Consider the following 22,621-nt stretch of genomic DNA (forward strand, 5'->3'; position numbering starts at 1 on the left):
TAGAGCTAATCAATGAATTTGGAAAAGTTGCAGGATACAAGATTAATGCACAGAAATCTCTTGCATTCCTATACACTAGCAAAGAAAGATCAGAAAGAGAAATTAAGGAAACACTCCCATTTACCATTGCAACAAAAAGAATAAAATACCTAGGAATAAACCTACCTAGGGAGACAAAAGACTTGTACTCAGAAAACTATAAGATATTAATGAAAGAAATCAAAGACAACACAAACAGATGGACAGATATACCATGTTCTTGGACTGGAAGAATCAACATTGTGAAAATGACTGTACTACCCAAAGCAATCTACAGATTCAGTGCAACCCCTATCAAACTACCAATGGCATTTTTCACAGAACTAGAACAAAAAATTTCACAGTCTGTATGGAAACACAAAAGACCCCGAATAGCCAAAGCAATCTTGAGAAAGAAAAATGGAGCTGGAGGAATCAGACTCCCTGACTCCAGACTCTACTACAAAGCTACAGTAATCAAGACAGTGTGGTACTGGCACAAAAACAGAAATATAGATCAATGTAACAGGATAGAAAGCCAAGAGATAAACCCACACACCTATGGTCACCTAATGTATGACAAAGAAGTCAAGAATATGCAATGGAGAAAAGACAGCCACTTCAACAAGTGGTGCTGGGACAGCTGGACAGCTACATGTAAAAGAATGAAATTAGAACACTCCCTAACACCATACACAAAAATGAACTTGAAATGGTTTAAAGACCTAAATGTAAGTCCAGACACTATAAAACTCTTAGAGGAAAACATAGGCAGAACACTCTTTGACATAAATCGCAGCAAGATCTTTTTTGATCCACCTAGAGTAATGAAAATAAAAACAAAAACAAATAAATGAGACCTAATTAAACTTAAAAGCTTTTGCACAGCAAAGGAAACCATAACAAGATGAGACGACAACCCTCAGAATGGGAGAAAATATTTGCAAATGAAGCAACTGACAAGGGATTAATCTCCAATATATACAAACAGCACATGCAGCTCAATATCAAAAAAACAAAGAACCCAATCAAAAAATGGGTGGCAGACCTAAATAGACTTTTCTCCAAAGAAAACATACAGATGGCCAAGAGGCACATGAAAAGATGCTCAACATCACTAATTATTAGAGAAATGCAAATCAAAACTACAGTGAGGTATCACCTCACACCAGTCAGAATGGCCATCATCAAAAAATCTACAAACAGTAAATGCTGGAGAGGGTGTGGAGAAAAGGGAACCCTCTTGCACTGTTGGTAGGAATGCAAATTGATACAGCCACTATGGAGAACAGCATGGAGGTTCCTTAAAAAACTAATAATAGAACTACCACATGACCCAGCAATCCCATTCCTGGGCATATACCCTGAGAAAACTGTAATTCCAAAAGATACATGCACCCCAATGTTCATAGCAGCACTATTCACAATAGCCAGGACATAGACGCAACCTAAATGTCCATCAACAGAGGAATGGATAAAGAAGATGTGACACATATATACAATGGACTATTACTCAGCCATAAAAGGGAACGAAATTGTGCCATTTACAGAGACATGGATGGACCTAGAAACTGTCATACAGAGTGAAGTAAATCAGAAAGAGAAAAACAAATATCGTATATTAATGCATGTATGTGAAATTTAGAAAAATGGTTCAGATGAACCTATTTGCAAAGCAGAAATAGAGACACAGACATAGAGAACAAACGTATGGACACCAAGTTCGGGGGTGGGATGGATTGGGAAATTGCGATTGACGTATGTACACCAGTGTGTATGAAATAGATGGCTGGTGAGGGCCTACAGTATAGCACAGGGCAGGGAGAAAGATGGTACAATCTGTTTGAAGGACGTATATTAAGTTAACCTTAAAAATGCACTCCAATATACATTAGATGCAGACAAATACTGTTTGAGTCCACTTACACGAGGTACGTAGAATAGCCAAATTCATAGTCAGAAAGTACATCGGTAGATGCCAGGGGCTGGGAGGTGGGCGGGGGAGGGGGAATGGGGAGTTAGTGTTTAATGGGGACAGAGTTTCCATTTAGGAAGGTGAAAAATTTGGGAGATGGATGATAGTGAGAGTTGCACAACAATGTGAATGTACTTAGTGCCACTGAACTGGTTAAATAGTTAAATATGGTTTAAATAGTATAAGGTTAAATATGATTAAAATAGTATGTTTTATATTATGTAACTTTTACCACAATAAAAAAAATTCTTTTAAAAAGAATTAATTAAGTGGAATATAAATCTTTTCTCCATCTCTGCTCTGAAGCAGAACTATTCCTCTATCCTCAACGAATATCTGTCTCTTGAGGTGCCTGAATTAGGTGTTTCACCCACGGAGGGATGCCATATAAAAACAAGACATTTTGTGTTTACTTTAGGTTAAAATAAATTAAGTTGGCCTTAAAAAAAAAAAAAAAAAAAGACCTCTTAGGTACAGTGTTTCCAAACTTTCGTCACACTGAAAACAACAATAACAAAAAGAAGGTTTTTTAGTTGTACCCTCAGAAGCCTCCGATTGCTGATGCCCATCCCTAGAGACAGTGACGCAGCAGTTCTGGGGCGGGGCCTGGGAATTTGCATCTAGGACGATACCAGGCGGTGCTGAGGCTGCTGGTCCGTGGACCACTCTGTGTGCAGTACTGCACTAGGGTGCAACTTCCTACAGCGCCCAGGAGGATTCTAAAAGGTGGGACCCACGTCAACATGTAGTAGGGCTTCTCCACATTTCCTTTACTGGTGCGAACATGAGAAACCAGATGTTTTGTAGAATTTCTGCTGCAGCATCTCTGAGATAATCACTGCCTTTTAAAAATTATCCTGAAACAAGTTAGTACCCCCCAATAGTTTCCAACATTGTTGAAAATGTCTCTCGGAGTGTCACTGAAGTTTTTATTTTTGACGCCTACTCTGTATGGCACAAAAAACTAGAGTTTCAAACCTGAGAGTTGGAAAAGGCTCAAGTCACCTGAAAACTAAATTTAATGAAGTTATACGTGTAATTGCAGAGAAGTCGAGACTCCTTGCAACAACTTCTGGGGTGTTCTAGAAAAGAATGAAGATGGCCAAGGGGGTTTGGTTTAGTTTACATTCCACAAATTTCATAAAATCCTCCTCTCAGTAAGCTGAACTCTACTTTGACAGGAAAACAATGAGGCTGTTGATAGACCAGCCAAAGGAGAATAACAAAGAATTGTGTGGACTGAGCTAGCTGGGTGGTGGGAGAGAAGCAATTATGGAAATGGCCAAAGGTGCAGCCCAGTTTCAAATGGAAAGATGCCTGCAGAGAGTTGGGGGAAGGGGCTTATGTTTTAATCAGAGCTTCAATTAACGTGATAATGGGTTCAATCTATCCTGTGTAGATTAAGAATGTCTTCAGATAACTGATTACATTATATAAAGGCCATGAATACCACTTTAGGTCAATTAAAATTAAAAGTAACCACAGTCAATTAATTCAAACCATCCAGTGGCACAGCTTTCAAATTCAAACATAGAGGAAAGGGGAAAAAACATGTTTAGAGCTCAGGGGCCCACATATTCTGCAGATGTTAGAAGTGAAAAGTTTCAAAAACGAGGATTCGAGATGGGAAGTCGTAACTACATCTGTGCCGTGTCTATGTTATGTTTTGGTCATCCTTGAACTGGACGTGTGGCAGAGGTCTAGGGCCCTTCTGAGAGGATAACTTAAGACTTGCCAAGGGGTTCCTCCCAGGACTCATAGACCTATCAGAGAATGCACCTTTGGAAAATATCAACCCTTTGTTACAAGTTGAAAGATGGCTGCGGTCAGTCGAAGGAAGGGGTATATGTTTTAACCAATTCAAAGCCACCTCATTCTGTGAGCAGGTAGACACTCTGTTTCTTCCCCCAAACTCTGAGGGGCTCCCCCCACCCCAGTTATTACTCTGAGAGCCTCTTTGCCAAGATCCCTCCCCACATGCCTCCGTATCCTGAGCACCAGAGTGTGAGAAGGCTGTACAAGACAGACTGGAAGGAAAGAACTTGAATTTTGAAATCTAAACCACTGGGTTGTGACATGTTCACCTCTCTGAGCTTTGCTTTTATCACCTATAATATTAAGCTAAGGTCCTGCTTCCAAAGTGTACTGAGGTGAAATTCGGTTTGGTTTATAAAGCTGAGCTGAGCTAAAGGTGGTAGAGAGTAATCAATACTGCCTATGTCCTCGTATCCCCAAAGAGCTTTCAGATGTATATGAAGGCCAGAGCCAATTGACTTGCCAGGGCCTGTTAAATGTGGTGTTGTGTGAGGCAGAAAAATCCAATCTGATACTTTTGCTTTTTTTTTTGGCCAAGCGGCTTGCGAGATCTTACTTCCCCGACCAGGGATCGAACTGGGGGCCAGCAGTGAAAGTGCCAAGTCCTAACCACTGGACTGCCAGGGAATTCCCTCCAGAACTTTTTGATTAAGGGTTTTAAACACTCACAAGTCTTCCTAATGGGAACTTGGAATCAGGTGGCAGTCCCCCTGTCCAGCTCATAACCTGAGAGCACTGGTCTCTTTTCCTAAACGCAAGGCGGACCACAGATAAATGCTGGCACCTAACCTGATCAAAAGGTTTTACTTTTGTTCCACTGGATCAGCGGGCACCTTGTGGACAGCAGCTGAGGTTCCTGAATACCACACTGGACAGAGGGAGGAAACAGCATCCTTCACCGAAGGTGCCACGTCTGACACCGATCTGCAACAGCAGCTTTTCCAGGACCCAAGACCATCAGATCATCAGGGAAACGCAAAAAGCACCTCTTTCTGTTTATAACATGAGCTTTATTCAACTTTTTTAAAATTAAAAATCAGGTTATTTTTTCACTACTCACTCCCGACTTCTTACATGTGTTTTTGTTAACTTGGGTAATGTCACTGGGGGATTGCTTGCTTCTTTCACCAGGTGGTAGACATGGCATTGATTGATCGATCGATCGATTGATTGATTGTGTGTGTGTTGACGATGATCAGAGGTAGCTTACTCTAAATCAAATGTCAGTTTTTTCCAGCTTGATACAAGGCCATTGGAACACCCATCTCCCTACATACATGTTGTCAGATGGTCATATAAGGGCTAGAGCCCAGACAAAATTCAGTAAATCCCAGCAAAAGGAATTTCTTTCAGTTTATTTCCCTTAGTTTCACAGGGCAAGTTAAATTACAATATCACAATCAATCTAAGGAGAATATTTTCATGCATGATTATTAATTTTTAACCTTAGAAAGAAGTTGGTGGCTGGGCCCTGGGTTTGGGGAGACTAGAAGCTTAAGTGCCTGGGAAAATGTATAGACTTCCATTGTTCATACTTCTGTCTCCATCTGTCTCTCTCAGCTTGCACCTATAAAAACCAGGAGTGCCGGTTGACCATACATTATGAGAATGGATTTTCTATTACCACTGAACCACAGGAGGGTGTCTTTCCCAAGACAATCATACAGGCTCCTTATGAAAAGCTGAAAATGTCTTCAGATGATGGAATCAGGATGCTGTATTTAGATTTTGGAGGCAAAGATGGAGAGCTTGTAAGTGCACTTTTCTTTAGACAGTGTGGTTTCGTATATTTTGTCTTGCAGTACATCCATTATGGCCTGCAAACATAATGCTGCCTGTATTTATTTAGCATTTGACTATTTACAAAGTACTTATAGGTTCATGTCTTAATTGAACCTTGAAAAACAGTGAGGGGATCCAATTTTTTCACAGTTCTTTACTTTGGTCTCATTTTCCATGGGAATATTACAGAAATACTTGAATCAAAGGAAAGGATCCTTTACAAAGTCAGCATTAAATTCTTTTCAAAGAGGGTCCCACCAGCTTGAAGATATACCATTCATTGTTTAAAAGTATCAAGCATCTGATCTAACCTGGGCATTGTGCTAGGTGTCAGGGATGTAGGGATGTAAAACACCAGTCCTGGCAATCTGGGAGGTCTCAAAGGAGCAGAGAGCATGGAGAGCACAGATGGGGTGGGGTGGGAAGGGCCAGAGTGGAGGGGGCCGTGAGGAAACCCGGCAAAACTGGTCAACTCTACCTGAGTGGAGAGACGGCCAGACAAGGACCCAGAAGTTTTGAGCTCATATCAAAAAGTGTCCAACAAAATCAGCAAGTTTGTCAGTTAACATAACATTTATTCTTCTCATATCATTGCAAATTGCCCATGTATTTAAAATCATGATTTCCTGTGATCGTTACTGCCTACCATAGTGAAAAAATATGTTACTCTAGTTCCACTGAAGGGTGAAAGTTGCACATTCTTCTACTTTCTAGCAAGTATAGTTCTCTAGAAGACATAGCATCTCATTTAAGCTGTGGAATGTAGAACTTCAAACAGGACCTTGATTTGGAACAACTAGTTTCTGTCTAGGTCCTTCCTAGTCAACAAATATCTATTGACTCACACTTGATAACGGGGACAGGGGATATATAAAATGCAGAGATAAACCTCAATTTTAAAGATCTAGTCATTTTAACTCAGCTACTAGCCTTGCACAATTCTCCCTCTCCCTACTCCCGTCTCTCTGAAGGAAAGGGCCAGGGCCACACTTGAAAGAGCATAGGAGCCTGAAATCTCAAAGTTTCAGCACCACTGTCCTAGATCATGCAGTACTACTAGCCCCAGTGCAGTACCAGGTTTCTTCCTACGGGTGTCACAGGAGTCATGATGAAGTCAGTGCCCCGTGGCTGACAGGTGATCTGAACTCACTTTCTGAGAACAATTTCCAGCCAGTCATTTTTCTAACCTTTAAAATGGATCCGCAGAATTTTATAGAATTTTGTTGTTTATTTGTGTGTTCAATCAGTAAGTTCAGCCTGAAGCACCAGTTTGGAAAGAAGAAAGTTTTGCTGAGGACCCTTCTGGTTCAGTTGCTGCTCTATCCATCACCCAGCTGCGCACTTTTTCCTAAGGGTGACTACTCCCTAGCAGCAGGGAAAAAGAACAAGAAGCAGTCTCCTGTTTTATCCATGGCTTGAAAATTCAAGGCTATTTTTGCCCATGAGGAAAAAATCACTTATGTCTAAATTTCAGCCTTTCTGCCTGTAATTACGACCTGACTTGAAAGACTTAGGAAGGACTGATTTTTTGCTGCCAATATATTAGGCTGATAAGCTCAAGTTCAGACACAGGTCCCCCAGGGTCTAGCTACGCAACCCCAAGAGACAGGTGCCAGGGAGGAGGAAAGGAGCAGAGGTGAGTTGTACAAAATGCAATAAATTGAGGGTCAGGAGACCCTTGCTCTCTTTCTGAGTGTGGAACTAACTCACCAGTTGTCTTGCGCAAGTCCTTTTATTTCTTTGGATCTAAGTCTTTATCCATAAAATACAGTGACTGAAGTAGATGATAATCTTTAAGGTTACTTCTAAAAGTTGCATTCTGTGTTCGTGAAATAGAATATGGTGATTAAGCCCAGACTCTGGCATCAGATAGACCTGCGTTTGAGTCCATGCTTTCTCTTTACTGCAAGATCTATGATCTCAGAAAGTTTTATAACTTCTCCAAATCTTAGTTTCCCATATAAAACATAGAGATAGTAACGATAGCTACCTCATAGGGATTTTGTGAAAATTAAATAAGATAGTATGTAGAAAATATTTAACACAGCACCTGGTTCATGCTAAGTACAACTTAACTTTGCTGGGTGTTATTTTATGATCAGGTTGTTATTTCCCAGCAGTGTCATCATCAGAACAGAACTGGGGACAGTGGATGAGAATTGGGAGCAACACACTCAATGCTCCTGAATTAGGTCAGGTGATAAAAATTCAGCCTATTAGGCTCTGACCACGTGCCAGCCCAGTAGGAACACACGGAGAAAGAGAAAACTTTAGAGGGGGTCTTAACAGACAAGTGATGTACGTGATTACAACAGTCCAAGAGTGTAGGACAGTGAGGACACAGCTGCTTCAAAACCTGGGTTCTGCATTTTATGGTTTATAAGGAATTTTCACATACAGTATCTCATTTTAATACTCTACCCGCTGTGAGTTAGATAGGCCTGGGAAAAATTTTCAGTGACTTGTCCAAGATTATGTACACATCTAAAAAGTGTTAGAACCAGGACTCAAACCTATGATGTGAAATTTAGTGCTGCTTCATACTGTACCTAATCCAACATAAATAATATCACTATCGTGATACCCAAAATAAATGGTTTAGACAGTCAAGAAGGACAACACTGATATTTATGCTACGGGTATGTATAAATTTCACAGAACTTATTTTGGAAAAAAAGATATATGAGATGTAAGGAATAAGTTCAAAGAGTTATTTTTTTATCTCACTGGGGGGCAAGGATTTAAAAACACAATTGCTCCAGTTAACACTTGCAAGCAGGAAGTGCACAGATCTGTTTGATGTGTAAATCACTATTTTGTATCAAGCGTTAGTTTAAAATCTTTCATGTTCTCTTCTTTTTGAATTTCAGCAACTGGACCTTCATTCCTGCCCCAAGCCGATTGTTTTCATCATTCATTCCTTCCTGTCAGCTAAGATTACAAGGCTGGGGTTGGTGGCCTGAACAGAGGAGCGAATTGCCTTTGAGAAAAGGAGGGCTGCAATGCCACAGAAAAGTGTCCTTTCAGACACCATTTGCAGTGATGCACCAGATGTCGCATGCCACTGTCAGCTTTAGATCCCAAGAGTCCTGTGTAATAGTCCCAGACTCCTCTGTCAATTTCAGCAACTATAAAGGGTACCTTCAGAAAAATTCCACAAGGACTATCAGAATAAAACTGTCTTTTTAGAACAGTAAAAGGGTAAAGAGGTGAGGCTGATTGGAAGTACACAGCATAGCTTTTAAATAATGACAGTCAAGGACATGAACATTAGAACAGCATGTGCAGATCTTAATCATACCAGTTTCTAGGCAACTGGTTCACCCAGGTAAGCAAGGGCTGTATAGATGAGAAATGGACATTTTTCACCTCTCCCCTCCCCACCCCAGTAATAAGGACCCCTTGTTTTATTGTGCTTTATTTCCTATTTCTAATTGAGTTGACTTTCGCTGGTAAGGAAAGAAAAGTACTTCAAATGGAAACCCACCTTTTATTTAAGTGTGAAACAGCTGTTACTTTTTCTTAATGAATTATCTTTCAATGATGTAGAATGATTCTGAAGTGTTCTTATTAGCTTATGATGAGTGGGAATTAAATAAAGCATCAGATACTGATCTGAGCTGTAAGCTGGTGGATTCTGAGCCAAAGTAGACTGATTAAATTGCAAAGCTTTGCTGAAGAGTGGTGTGCGTGAAAGATGATTAATTCTGGGACTACACTCATACCCAAGGTCTGCCATGACTTATAGCTTTATTTATAAAAGCAAATTATGGATTTTTTTAAAAGATCGCCATATATATATATATATATATATAAAATAATTCATGTGGGGTTAACTAATTTTCCCCATTTTGTGGTTTTCAGTGGAAGTACTGAGCAATTTATTGGCCCTTGTTTCTGCCTGTGCGTCTATGCATGCATTTTCAAGCAAGTAATAGAGCAGCCTTATATGATTCTGGTTAATGCTGGGTTTTACATAGAGAGCCGATGTTATAATCAAACCCATCAATAGCATCCACAGCTCTTTTGGAATTCCAGGGAAATAATATAATGACCTGATATTTTTCTACAAGAATATTTTCAGACATCGTATAGCATATAACTGATTTAACACTTTTGCTTTTATCTTTCAAAACAAGTTCACTGAAAACACACCTATTATTTGATTTTAAAGTCACTTTCCTCAAATCTTGAAAATTAGCTCTAGAATTTCTGTATTTGTGACCGTTCTCTCCCCTATAGTTTTACATAGACAGATGTTCCAGGTTAGGTTTGTGTGTTATTTTTCAGAACTGTATTTTAGCAAATACCTATGCAAAGAGCTTTAAAAAGTAAAACTGTTTTAAAAGAATGTGATTTTGTTCACGCAGATACATGTGTTTCTTGAGTTTTACTTTAGATCAGCATTTTATTTTAGATCAGTGTTTCCCCAAAGTAATACGAGTAACATGTAATACAAGTTCCAAGGGGCATTGATTGACTGGTGTTTTGTCGGGGGGGGGGGAATTAAAGGGGTTGGTCATCAAAAATGTTTGTTCAATACTGAGTTAAAAAATGTTAAAGAGATTTCATGATTGCAGGCCTCCTCAAAGACTTTATTGCACATTGCGATTCTACAAGGGGGGCATCCTGTGTGCCATTACTAACACTTACCTACAGAACTCCTCTCTAAAGGAGCATCTTGTGAAGCTAGTGTTAAAACACACACACACACAAAACAAAACAAAACAAAACAAAACAAAACATTTTGGAAAACACAGCTTTAGGACACTGATTTTGTTTTGTTTTGTTTTGTTTCCTATTATTTTAAAATGCTAAAGAGTGAAGTCCCAGCCTGAATATTGTAGGAAAGCTTTGACGAATTGTAAATTGTAACGTACTCTTTCATTATATATTTTCAAAATCACTGGAATGTTGTTATACAAGAGAATTATACTTGTGTATTGTAAATAACATATTAAAATACATAGATTAATGCCAATAGCTTAATTCAACAATGTGTAATCTAAGGTGCTCAGTACTACATGAAGTGTGAGTTAATTACTCATAATTTAGTTGCAGAGATCCTATTATATATTTATAGACAAAATGATCATAATTACAAATATTATTTCTTCATCACTTGAGTTTTGGACTGATTAATATCTGGATGCGGGTCAACAGAAACTACATTCTCTGTGTTTATAAAAGTTTAATTTATTTATATTTTAGAAAAATATATTTGAATAAAATTAATGCATTTTCTGAATTAAAATGTGTTATTAGCAAGAAATAGAAAATTTACTAAGAGAATTGTGTATATAAATCATTTTTTTTCCTCAAAGTTAAATTGTATCATATCAGAGTGGCTATGATGAATCAATTTAAATACTCATTTTTTTCTCATTCTGAATTCAACAGGTTATAGCTTTACACTGCAGATTTAATCTTGTTGATTTGTGTTATGAATGTTGTGAATAACACAAACTCATACATCTGGATTGTGCGTGGGTACGGTTAGCAAATCAACTGAGTGATTTTGGGGGGGTTGTTTTTGTCCAGTTCCCTCTGTGCTCAATCTGTTTATTTGAATCGATGAATTATTAAACTCACAATGTCTGTCCTTTTAGGGACAAACCAACACCAGTGAATGATGTCTTTATATTTTGTGGGAAGCTGCCCATTTGTTAGATGTGATTAGGTGAGCCCTTCGGTGTGGTGACATATCTTTAAACCATCCCATTGGAATTTAAAGAAAGCCAACAGGAAGATAGATTGATATCAATTTTTTTTTCTGACTTGAATTACGTAGGAGGAACAAAACTATAAACCTATTTAAAAAAACACTCAGGCAGAGACATTTAATTAATTCTATCAATTGATGCATTAAAATGCTGAAAAATGCATGTTTCTTTATCCAAATGCTTGTTGACCCTGCTTGGTTGAAGTCAGAAGGAGGTCTTAATGGGCAGAAGGATTCTTCTAAAATTAATGAGCAGGGCCTTTCTGGCCCCTGTTACAAATACTGGATACTCTGTCTTGAGGGGACTGGAGTAGACTGGGGTAAGGGAGTAATTTTTGAATGTACCATTTAAAAAAAAAAGTTTAAAAAAATGTGCCTATGTTTATAGCACTATGGATATCATGTAAAATTGATATATGAATTAAATAAATATTCATCTCTGAATATGGTGGGCTGGCTGGTGGTTTCCTAATAGCCACAGAGGGATATGGGAGTGTAAAGACACATCCTGTTAGTCTCTTCCTCCAAGACTGGCCTTGAAAGGTGCTAGTGGATGGAGGTGGGGGGATGATGCCACTAGCAATTTTTTGGTGTGTTTTTGTGTGTATAGTTCCAGGATGGGTCTTCCCCTGGGGCTTAGGGCTTTCAACTCTCATTTTAACTAAATTTTCATGGGATTTTACCTGTACACCAAGCTCCAAATACTCAAATTGTCTGTAGAACTTGGTTCGTGTCTAAGTTACTTGTAATAAATGTAACAGGCTGGGGTTGAGAAGTCTTTTACTATTTGAAAATTTAGTAGTATTGAGATTTAGAACTGTAGAACCTGTTTTGAAGAGACATTAGAGGTCATCAAGCACATTATTGCTCAAAGTTTACCTATAATTTTAGCAATACTACCTTAGTATTGATATTTTAGGATATGGAATTTGCTAGTAATATAGCAACATGGTGTATACATATAAAAACGAATGTACACCAATTATAATTTTTGGAAAAATCTGTACCACCACCACATACACTATAATCCAAGTACTACGTTTTGAGAAACATTGACCTTGTAGCATATGCCACTAAATTCAGGAATCTTTTCCTGAACATCCCTTGCACTTGTTCATTCCACCTGAAATTGAAAATTTTCAGCTATGGGGAGAGGGCTCCTTATCTCCTGAGGCCGGCCATCCCCTTGCCGGATGGCTAGAGTTGTTAGAAAGTTCTTACACTCGTAGAGCCAAAACTTAACGTCTGTGTCAATTTTAGTCATCACCCTGTTCTACTCTAGAAAACACTGAAAGTCCAATCTCTTTTCCATGTGAGTGTCCTGTATAAAAGACAAATCAAGGCTGGGGGCTCCTAGGTAATATAAAATGATCTGAAAATGGCTTTAAATAGGATATTTAAACTTCCTCGTTTTTATCTTTAAGGAACCACTTGGCCAAGATTAAAGCTTCCACAATACTTAGTGGTGGGAAGTGATGGGAAAACAGGCATTTATACACCCATTAGTAGGTATACATTTGGCAATAATTTGGAGGGCAATTTTGCAATATCTATGAAAATTTACAAATACATGTACCTTTTGACTTATGGGAATTTGTCCTACAGATATATTACAGAAGTGCACAAAGACTAATGTATAAATGGTCTGGAAATAACCTTAACTAGATCCATGAGTTCATTTGGTACAAATTCTCGTTTCCAGGTTATGTAGGCAACAATTTTGCCAAATGTACCATCACTATATAACGGAGCTGAGCTAGTCCAGCCCTGTGGCTCCCTCTTTCTCCAAAAAAGAGTCCTTATAAAGAGTGGGCGCTTTAGGCATTATTCCCAGCACTGGGAAATAACTCCTCAGAACAGCTGATATCTAAGCGCAGCCTATATTCTCCCTCCCACATGCTTTTCAAGGTCCCCCTCATACTTATCGTATATATAGACTGAACAACTGGTCAGCAGGGCTCCTCTCCTGGAACATAGCCCAAAGGATGTACAGCTGAACCTCAGTTCAGCCTGCCTTTTCTTCCATGACTTTTAGTCTATTCCAAAAATTGACCTGAAGTCTTTGGGCCTTTTAGATCTCTCCTTTGTACCTGCTTTCAAATTTATCGGAAATATCTTGTCACTTTTTACTTTGAAATATTTTTTATGGGAAGTTCACAAAAGGTATGAAGTATGAGCACAGCATGGAAGTTAAGTTAAAGTAGTATCCGAGTACGGAAAGCGTGCAGGGATAGGGAAGGCTTGTAACTCGCCTTCTCCGGAAGCCCAAATAAGGGAGGCTGCAGCCCAAACCTCTGACCCTGTGGGAGTCTAGGCCCTGACGTGGATAATGTGGAGATCAGCTTTGGAATTCCAGGAAGGCATCTAGAAATTTAGGAATTAATTTCTTTGACCAATTAAATTGACTGAAAAAGCGGCCAACATATTTTTTAAAATGTTCACCCTCACTATTTTCAGCCATCAGAAAAGGAAACGGGGACTCTGCTGGTGGGTGTACGAACTGATCTCTCAGAAAGGCAATTTGGAAAAATTTACCAAAAATCACAAATTCCACTCCGAAAAACTTATACTAAGGAATAATCAGTGATGTACCAGGAATATTCATTAAAGTTTTATTTTTAATGAGGAAAAATTGAACTCATATGTCCAACAATGAGGGATTGATTTAACAAATTGTGGTTCATTTGTATCATGCAGTTATTAAAATGATGATATATGATATAAAAATCATTTTATATCATATATCATCAAGTTATATCACATTGTTAAGTGAAAAGCAGGCTATAAATTAATATACATATATACACACATCACACATATAAACACACATACACAAACACACACATGTATGACACCAATTTTGAAAATATTTTAAACATAATGTTTAAAAATATTAACAGTGGTTACCTATAGACAGAAACAATGCTAGAATTTTTTTCCACTCTTTTTTGTATTTTCCACATTTTCCAGATTTTCTGCCATGGGAAAAGATTTTTTTTTTCTGGGAGTCTATACTTAGTCATTTTCACTGTGTTTTATTTTCATAAGTTTTGCTCTTTCTTCATTTTTGATCCCAAATAAACATGAATAGCTAAAACAGTGGTGGCTCTAGGGCAGGGGTAAGGGAACATGGCTAGCTGTGTGAATTTTCTTGCCAATATTTTCTAAATCAGGGGCCGTCCAATAAATCATGCTACTGGAACACATGAGAAAAACCACTGGCAATGTCTTACTTAAGACTCATTAATTTAAATATGCCCAACAACAAAGACATTTACCAAGAAGTAAAGAAATATCTTTTTCTATTTATTGGAATAATTAAATAACCAAGAGTAAAATTTGTAAACATATATAAAAATATTAACTTCAAAAATTAAAATATAGTAAAACTATAAAATAAGTATATAATTAAAAATACATTAACTGAGCAACCTCAAAACTATATAAATATAGGAATTTATGAAATTCTTTAGAGATGTAAATCTATTCTTTGAACAAAGTTTGAAATTTGTTTGTAATTTTCAAACTATGGAAGGAAAAAGTAAATAATAGCTCTGCCAATTTATAATTATCCAAAAAGAATGATTCTGTGTTATTTCTTGCTTGTCTTTTCTAATACCCATTCAATCACCTAGGGAGAGAAAATAATATGATTATGGTACATTTCTATTGGAAACACAAGTGATAGAAAAAGATATTATTAAAACTTCAAAAGAGTATGGTAGAAAATTTAAAGCAAGAAATAACCTGTCAAAATCTTAAAATATATATTATCTTGAAAATACATTTTACTAGTGGTTACCAGTGGGGACAGGGAAAGGGGAAGGGGCAATATAGGAGTATGAGATTAAGAAGTACAAATTATTATGTATAAAATAAGCTACAAGGATATATTGTACAACACAGGGAATAGAGCCAAGATTTTATAATAATTATAAATGGAGTATAACCTTTAAAAATTGTGAATCACTATGTTGTACACCTGTAACTTACATAATATTATACATCAACTATACTTCAATCAAAAAAAACCTAAGGAAATGATTATCACAGACACAAAAAATCAGTATAGCGGTTACCTCCAGAGGTGATGCAGTGGGATATGGTGGGGAAGGGATTCTTTGGGGGTTTCCAAGGTCCCCACAATATTTTATTTCCCAGGTTGAACAGTGAGTGATCCCAAGGATATTCTCTTTTAAAATTATTTTTTTAAATTGTATGTGTTTCTTTGCATATGTGTATACATATTACACATTAGATCATGAATTTTTAAATGGAAAAAAACCCCCACATTTTATTTTCTTGCTGAAGAACACTTTTTGCTGAACTTCCACTGCAGAATACAATAGTGTTCTCACTGGACAAAATGAAGGTTCTATTCTATTTTCTCACCTTTATTTGAAAATATACTTTCAAAGCATCACTAAAAAGAAATTAAACTAAACTTTGAAAATAGCTAATCGAAATGGATTAATTTTTCCAGCTCTTTGGATTTTTTTTTTTTCTGTTTCTTTCTTAACATCAGTTTAGAAGCTCTTTTGTTAACAGAAAAATCTCTGAAATACTACTAAAGATTCTGCTTGCATAAGTCTATTATTAACTATTTTAAAGAGTGGTCATAGGGACAAAGTTGAAAAGACCACTCACTAATTCTTAATGCATATACTACAGCATCATAGCTACTAACCTGCAATAAAATAGCAATTTAATTGAATGTAGTTTCTTGGGAATAATTTATTTACCTGTACAACATTGTTGCTTGCTGTTTTCTTCATTTCTTCAAATAGACCCCTTGAAGTTTTAAGATCCTAAACATAACAAAATACAGCAGTTTAAATCTGCACATTAAATTACAGAGAACAAGTCATTATTAAATAAACTTGAGATGATCCTAAATCATTCTGTAAGTATCAATGTGAAGAGGGAGATACTACAAAAAAATCAAAGTAACATTATAATTTAGTTCCATCCTGAAAGGTCAAAGTACTCTAACCAAAATACATCCATATATACATAAATCCATGCCACTCTAATCTCAAATACTCAATGGCACTGACCAAACCTAAGCCCCATCCTCAACTATGAGTAGCCACATTAACTTCATTACTCAGGAAATGAATATACAGTTTATATTTATTTTTCAGATAAAATAACTTTTTTTCTCTCTTCTTTTTGGCTATTTCATTCCACCACAAAGAGGGAATGACATAGGAAATAAAACTGAAATCTCTGACTTGTAAAAAAGTAATGACTATATCAAATTATATTATAAAAATTTTAAAATCCAATTGTATTAAAAAAAAAAAAAAGTAATCCTCTGCTGTACTTCCAAGTTATGTTCCATTGACGGAGTCACTTTGAATTCTTTCAGCTCTTTCTCTTATTTATACCTTCATGTTTCTAAATAATAAGCTTATACTGCTATTTCGTGATTTAACAGTTCTAGACAGTGATTGCTGTTATCCCGGATTCAGGTCTCTGAATCCTCCCACCTCCCTTCTCCTCCTCTCAGTAACAGCTGCACCACAATTTTTTGATTAGTAAATAGTCAATGTTTGCATTTTATACCTAAGCAAATATAGTTCAATCCTGAGCTAAGTAATGTATAACGGTTATAATTTCTCTTTCATCTGTTTTGTTTATCCTGTTTATCCTGTAGTTGAACTACGTTTGCTTAGTTTTCCATGTGTATAATCCTACCGCCACCCCACAATGCTGTAAAACATTGATTAAATGTACAGCAAAGTGCTTCAAACACTCAAGGATACTGGATAATCTCTCACTTCAGCTTTTCGTTTTTGCTTTTGTTTTCTTAATTGTATTTTTTTAAACTGGAGATCCTTCTCCCATAGCCTGCACCAATTTGGTCCAATTGCTCCCTCAGCCTGGTCCCATTGGGACTTATCTTCTCCAGTCTAGGTTAGTTTTTCTTTTATTTCTTGATTCAGTCCCTTGTTCTATTGAATTTCATCTTCTCACAGATTCGTCAAAAGGGTACATGAATGACAAAATTTTTCAGACCTTCCATGACTGAAAATATCTGTACTGAATCTTCACACCTGACTGACTTCTAGACCAGGTATAAAATACTAGGTAAATCACTTTCCTTCAGAATTTGAAGATACTGTTCTACCGTCTTCTGGCACACAATGTTACTGTAGAAAAATCCAATGCCACTCTTATTGATTCTTTATATGTAAACTACTTTCTCTTCTGGGAAGCTTTTAGGAAATATTCTCTCTGTCCCAGGAGATGTGACATTCCACAGTGATGTGGCTTGTAGAACTGTCATCCACTAGGCTGGACAAGCTGTGTGCCCTTTCCAGCAGGAGTGCATCCTTCAGGTCTAGAAAACTTTCTGTTACATTTTTGACAGTTTTCTCTCCTCTAGTCTCTATTTTTGAAACTCCTATTATTAGCATATTGGATCTTTTGGATTAATTCCCCCATTTTCTTATCCTGTGTTTAATGTTTTTAATCCTGAATTTTGTCATTAATACTAATTTCTGGTGAATTTCTTAATCTCAACTGTTCAGCCTTTCTATTATACTGATTTTATCGTATTTCTAATTTTAAGGAGCTTTCATGTTCTGTAGTTTTTGGAAACAGCATCCCATTCTGGTTTTGTGCACCCAGTTATCTTTCTCTCTGAGACAATATAGTTTTTTATGAAGTTTTCTTTGGCTTTCTGCTCCTTCATAGTTCCCTTTGTTCCTTCATGTTTTGGCATCTGCTGTATTGGAAGCTTTCCTCAAAAGTATGCTAACTCTTCACTGTCCAGTCATATTTTAAAATGAGATAATAAAAATCTTACTGGAAGCTCTGTCTGTACAGAGCTTGTTCATTGGTAGCTTTACAAGGTAGGGGAATAAGGGGCCAGTTGGACTTTTTACCGTGGCCTCCAATTCTTTTTTCTCCAGAGACTATTTCCTGCATTGTCGCAGGGGTGGGGCGGCGGGGGCGGGGAAAAACTATGTATAATATACTTATCTGTAGTTAACATTGTGGGGGAAAAGCGTGCAGAGCAAACTGAAGGCTCCCCAGTTCACCCTGTAGATCTTTATTTAACTCCTCTTTTTTTTCACCCGGCACCTTGCCCCTGCTTTCCGTGATACTTGGTGTCTCCAAGACCTGAGCAGGTCAGAGACCGTGTCTGTTAAACTGGCTTGACTCTCACAGGTGTCCCCAGGCAGACATTTAGACTGTCACTCCTTCTACTCTGTTATACCACGCTTCCATGTGTTTTTTTTGGTTCAACAATGTATGAAAACACTTCTACATTTTTCCTTTCCTCTTCTCTTAGTTTTTATACTTTCAATACTGTCTTTCTTGAGAGATTTTAGAAGGGAAGGGAATCGAATGCATGCGGTCCATCTGCAGTTTTAATCAGGAACCCACATAAAACTGTGATTCAAGTCAGAAACTCTGAAAACTGGAACTAATCTAACACCATCTAAGTTTTACAAAACTGTCATCTGAATGGCCGATCTGTCCAATGTCTTACAACAAGCTGATAATGGATCCAAAATTAGAAGCTGGGTGCTTTGATACTCCCTCCGGTAGTTTCACTATATACTAAAATTACTTGAATAAGTTGAATAAAGTAAGTGGAAGCTTATTATCAACTTAAGTCAAAGGTTTGCTAGGGAAACACTGAGGATACCAGTTAAGGTGTAGTTTTCTATATCTGAGAACTAAAATCAAATACAAAATTTTTGACTCCAATTTTTCTACCTCCATTAAAAAAAATTTGGCAATAAGCTATCAGTGTAAAAAATACTCAGTCAATATTATCTTGTGTCAAATAGGAACATTAGAACTTGACCTCGATTTTGCCCTCAGTAGAGAAGACACTGTACCTTTAGATAGAACTTCGAGATCTCAAAGAGACGTTGGCTGCAGGCCGTGAAACATTCGTGAGCCTCAGTAATCCTGTGTTTCTTCAGGGTTTCAGTAACTACTTCTTTCAAAACCTTGAACAGAACATAGTATACGACTAATATGTTGTGGAAAAGGCACACACATATTATTTCAGCTTTAGAGTTGAGTTCTGTGAATCACAGAACCATGTAGCTATGCTAAAGATAGATAAGCTCATTAAGACAAAAGCATCGAGAAGAAAGGAGATCTGAAACAGTGACACGATCACATGTGTCACAGGCTATCGGTCAGGAAGAGAGGACTAGAGTATCTGAAGAGAGGAATTCATATCCTGAGTTCTGAATCAAAATCTGAGTGTAAAAGGTACACACAGCAGGAATATATAGGTGTGTACTTAGTTTTTATTATGGAACATTTCAAACATTGTAAAGAGAATATTTGTAACAAATCCTCATCTCGATATATCTACTACCAGTTTCAAGAAGGATCAATTTGTGGCTCTTTCTGTTTCACTTATACCCCCCGCCCACTTTCCCATTATCCTTCTTGCACTGAATTTTTTTTTTTTCCTCCATTTTTTTTGGCCACACCACACAGCTTGCAGGATCTCAGTTCCCGGACCAGGGATTGAATCCGGGCAAGGCAGTGAAAGCCCAGAATCCTAACCACTAGGCCACCAGGGAACTCCCCTGAATTATTTTAAAGTAAATTACAGATACCATTTCATTTCATTCATAAAATTTTTAGACAAACATTTAAAACGAATCAAATAAAGAAATTTCTTCCCTTGCAGAACTAAGGGAGTCCGGAAATAAATCTTTACCCGTGTGTGTTTCTGTGATCTTGATTCCTTAGTGGGCCTTGATGCTTTTGATTCATGCACACTTTTTTGACCTGAACTGGCATTTGTCGTGACTTTGGGAGCTTCATTGCTAAGAACTGGAACAGACGGACAAGTCACAGATAATGATCTCTCTGCCTGTGGCTTTCTGGATGTCACTGCATGATGACGATGATTAGTACTGCCACTTCTCTGAGAAAGAAGAGAATCTGAACTTTCAGATTTCACAAGTCTAATGGGGGGGGAAAATATAAAAATGCAGATTAAGTGAATCAACAATGAAGTCCATTTTCTGTCTTAATTGTTACAACCATAACCATTGACATATAAACCCAAGAAAAGCAAACACAATTTCTTGCTACTACTGCCGTAAATAAGCAGTCAACATCATATTATACAGTTGCTCCCTTAGTTCTTCAAATGAGTGACTAGAACACGGAAGGCAATGAATAACATTCTAGGATTTCAGCTAATATTAAAAGCTAATAGGAAAAGCAACTAGCAACATTACTGTCACCCTCCCCGTTACTTTACAATTTCTCACATAAATCAGGGATGGCACTCCAGGCAATGCTATTTATAGATCCAGTACTCATCTGTCAAGCACTTATACTTTTCTATTAAGATAATTTTGATGAAGAAACCATAATAATCATGCTTGTTGTAGCTATGCAACTACCTGTGCAAAATAAATAACAGCGTTAAAACAAACAGAAATATGGGGCTTCCCTGGTGGCGCAGTGGCTGAGAATCTGCCTGCTAATGCAGGGGACACGGGTTCGAGCCCTGGTCCGGGAAGATCCCACATGCCGCGGAGCAACTGGGCCCGTGAGCCACAACTGCTGAGCCTGCGTGTCTGGAGCCTGTGCTCCGCAACAAGAGAGGCCGCGACAGTGAGAGGCCCGCGCACCGCGATGAAGAGTGGTCCCCATTTGCCGCAACTGGAGAAAGCCGTCGCACAGAAACGAAGACCCAACACAGCCAAAAATAAATAAATAAATTAATTAATTAATTAAAGTTAATGGGTTATTTTAAAAAAATGTAAAATTATATTAAAAAAACCAAACAGAAATAAAACTATAAAAGTAGCCCTTGTTTCAATCTTTCGAAAATGTTTAAATTTCCTGTTACAAGAAAGGGTCTCATATTTTTCAAGTCTGTTAACCTAGAGGCCACAGTGTACCTTCTTGTCTGGAACACATATCTATCAGTCACAGTCAGAAATAAAAAATATTATTACAAAATACAGTATCCTAAATGTTAATGGATTTGCTTTTTAGCTTTATCGCGTGTAAAAAGTACCATGAACTTGTAAAGTCCTCATGAAAATAATTTAGTTATTCCCCATCAGGGAAAAAGTATTCTAATAATTTTCACTGTTTAAAAGAAGATTTGAAAGTTTCACTTTAAGATATTTGATACTTTTTGAAAGGTTTACATATAATAAGAATTTAAGGTTTGTTTTAGGTGTCAAAGACCTAAATTTGACAAAGGTTCTAAAGATATATAAATTCAATAGAAATTAGAGTGTTTATTTCATAAGCTTCTAATTTCTGTTCAGGTATTTGGATATTTTATTTAGCTAGCAAACAGAGTAGCTAGAAAGATCTCATTTTTAATATATTATTATGTAGGCTTTAAAGCTATATTTTATATAAAACAAGTTGTTTTAAAACGGTACCTCATGGGAATTTCCTGGTGGTCCAGTGGTTAGGACTCCTCGCTTTCACTGCCATAGCCCAGGTTCAATCAAAAATGGTACCTCATGAAACCCCTTGTTCAAGGGGCCAATGTCGGTGGGAAACAGTGAGAAGAGAGCTAACAGAAACACTGCATCCCTAAACATCCTCTTCAACAGACCAGCTCAGCTGCTCAATCTAGTGGATAAGATCGCCAGTGTTCCATGGCTTAAAAACTTTACAACCCATTGTGCTGATGGGCTGTATATTAGCATATAAAGCAAGAAACAATGTGTTTTTTCCAAGTCATTTCTTTGTATAACTTATAAGCATGATCATCAACTGCTCACAATACAAACACAATTCCTGGTATGAACGAATTACGTTAAAATCTGCACAGAAAGCAACTTAAAAATCTGAAAGATTAATTCAATTACCCTCGGACTAAAATACTTTCTGTCAAGATACGATCTTTATGTACTTAATATACCACCTTTTGGGGGGATAAAGGCAGTTCAGATCTTTTGATCTCCTTTTGACTCGGGAGACTTCAGTCCGGAGTTCACTTTGTAAAACCTCTCCATCAGGGACACTTCCAGGCTCTGACAAAACTGCTGGAGACGGAAGAGGGCTCAGTACGGTAGGTACTGGAAAACTTTCTCTGGTGCATGTAGTTTGAGTTTCATAACGAATAAGACGAGACTGAAGTTCTGAAAATCCCCCGTCTCTTTCTAATGCTTTTCGGTCATCCAAGCAATATCTAAACAAGAGAAAGATCTTTAAAATCACACACTCCACGGCAGCCATGGGCTTTTCCCTGCCAATTAGGGAAAAGCAAAACATGTTCTTAAAAAGTTCTTACTAAACTTCCTAATAATTGTTGGAAGGTTGAGTGAATGGCCAACTTG

At 37.4% G+C, this 22,621-nt stretch overlaps 2 protein-coding genes across 3 annotated transcripts in view; one reads left to right on the forward strand and one right to left on the reverse strand.

The window, feature by feature from the left end:
- SNTB1 (syntrophin beta 1) overlaps positions 1-11,210 on the forward strand; it is a 249,155-nt gene extending 237,945 nt beyond the window's left edge. The window contains exons 7-8 of the mRNA XM_059901564.1: positions 5,369-5,559; positions 8,461-11,210. Coding sequence (XP_059757547.1) covers positions 5,369-5,559; positions 8,461-8,553 — 284 coding nt within the window. The 3' untranslated portion in view covers positions 8,554-11,210. The remainder of the gene's footprint in view (positions 1-5,368; positions 5,560-8,460) is intronic.
- A 3,608-nt stretch (positions 11,211-14,818) lies between these two features.
- MTBP (MDM2 binding protein) overlaps positions 14,819-22,621 on the reverse strand; it is a 67,317-nt gene continuing 59,514 nt past the window's right edge. For both annotated transcript variants that reach the window (XM_059901511.1, XM_059901510.1), the window contains exons 18-22: positions 22,207-22,473; positions 20,017-20,266; positions 19,172-19,285; positions 16,055-16,120; positions 14,819-14,943 (exon numbers count right to left, since the gene is read on the reverse strand). In XM_059901511.1, coding sequence (XP_059757494.1) covers positions 14,905-14,943; positions 16,055-16,120; positions 19,172-19,285; positions 20,017-20,266; positions 22,207-22,473 — 736 coding nt within the window. In that variant the 3' untranslated portion in view covers positions 14,819-14,904. The remainder of the gene's footprint in view (positions 14,944-16,054; positions 16,121-19,171; positions 19,286-20,016; positions 20,267-22,206; positions 22,474-22,621) is intronic.

This window comes from Balaenoptera ricei, chromosome 17 (genome assembly GCF_028023285.1).
Source record: "Balaenoptera ricei isolate mBalRic1 chromosome 17, mBalRic1.hap2, whole genome shotgun sequence".
NCBI classification, from domain to species: Eukaryota; Metazoa; Chordata; class Mammalia; order Artiodactyla; family Balaenopteridae; genus Balaenoptera; species Balaenoptera ricei.